Here is a 1393-nt window from a genome sequence, read left to right as displayed (position 1 = left end):
GGAAAACTCAGAGCACTGAAAAACGGAGTGGTGCTGCAGGTACTTCCATAAATGAAAAACTAAACCATCTTTCCGTTATTACGATGCAATGAGTTTCCTTAATGATACAATGGAGTATAAAGAGTATACTCTTATATAAGTTCTACTGAATGTTTTAAATTACGTTTCGCGAAAGAATATATTTATTTTCTATTATTTCTGTTTCAGAACATATACATCTTTAAGATTCTCAAAGAACAAAGTGTAAGGTGCAATTAATAAAGTGTGCATGTTTTAATCTCGGCGGTATGTGGTCGCGTGAAAGCGGGCCCAATAGTCGATGGTAAAGGAGCGCGAGAGGGCGCGACGGTATCGGCGAAAGAGGAGAGTTTTGGGAATGGCGAGCATAGAGAGAGCATCGTAGAGCGTTCGGAGAGTGTGAGTCCCGTTTGTCGAAGCGTGCGATAAGTACAGGGTCGTGATTGACTGTCTTCGTTGTGAGTGCGGTCGCGCCTAATACAGGGTGCATACGTTTGTTACGTCCGCGAGGAAATAAACAGTCTTTATCATATTCCCTTTGCGCTTGTTCCTTCCTGCTCAACGGACATTCTTCCGGGCATCTTCTCACAGCCATCCTGTCTATCCTATCAAATATCCTGATCAACATATCCCGTTCAAGTGAGGGATTTATGATAGGCCTTTCCACATCAGGCCATATCTAACAAAAGACACAACTCAAGTAACGAATAACTTTCTTGTTACTTCACCTTCCTGTTCAAGTTCCTCTACGAATGACATTAACGATGACGTTAATTCAGAAAACAGGCCACCTTTACCGCCATCACCCGCCATATCTGAATTGTCTGCAGTGACATCATCGTCTAAAAGTTCGTGTTTAAAATAGATACTACAGTTAGAAATAGACATTACAGACATTGCATTTTAATAATTAAATATACTGTTTGGTTTCAGAAAGACGATATTCAAATAAAACCGACGAAATAGATAGAGCTTTATTAGAGGCCTTAAGCACGCATGTTCAACCAAGCCCTATTGATGGGTTTATGTTACGACTGGCGGAAGGAATATATGCGCCGACTTCCCTATAGGGAAAGATCACAGTTAGAGTTGGAGTTTTTAATGAAGTTACGTGAAATGGAGGAAAGCTTGGGATTATTAAATAATTAAGAGGATGTCTGTTATATTATATTTTATATATTTTATATACTATTATATTATATTATATATATTTAATTTTTAAAGAAAATATAGACATGTATAATAATAAACTTAGAAATTAATGTTTAAAAGTCATTGAGTAATGCCTTCTCCCACTGCTGTTCTATAGCTCCAACAGTACAAAAAATTCTGTGAATGCATCTCGAATGCTTACTGCACTTCGAATTACATGATC

General features: G+C 37.8%; 1 protein-coding gene across 1 annotated transcript; it reads left to right on the top strand.

Moving 5' to 3' along the window:
- The first annotated feature begins 8 nt into the window (after window positions 1-8).
- Window positions 9-1088, top strand: LOC105556162. Its single transcript, XM_012003240.1, has 4 exons — window positions 9-123; window positions 208-241; window positions 707-866; window positions 952-1088. The coding sequence occupies exons 1-4, from the start codon at window positions 89-91 to the stop codon at window positions 1086-1088; spliced, it is 366 nt and encodes a 121-aa protein (XP_011858630.1). The 5' UTR covers window positions 9-88.
- The last annotated feature ends 305 nt before the right edge of the window (window positions 1089-1393 follow it).

The sequence above is a fragment of the Vollenhovia emeryi genome, unplaced genomic scaffold (assembly GCF_000949405.1).
Source record: "Vollenhovia emeryi isolate VEMERY1.0 unplaced genomic scaffold, V.emery_V1.0 DF949058.1, whole genome shotgun sequence".
NCBI classification, from domain to species: domain Eukaryota; kingdom Metazoa; phylum Arthropoda; class Insecta; order Hymenoptera; family Formicidae; genus Vollenhovia; species Vollenhovia emeryi.
This window is presented reverse-complemented; position numbering and strand designations above follow the sequence as displayed.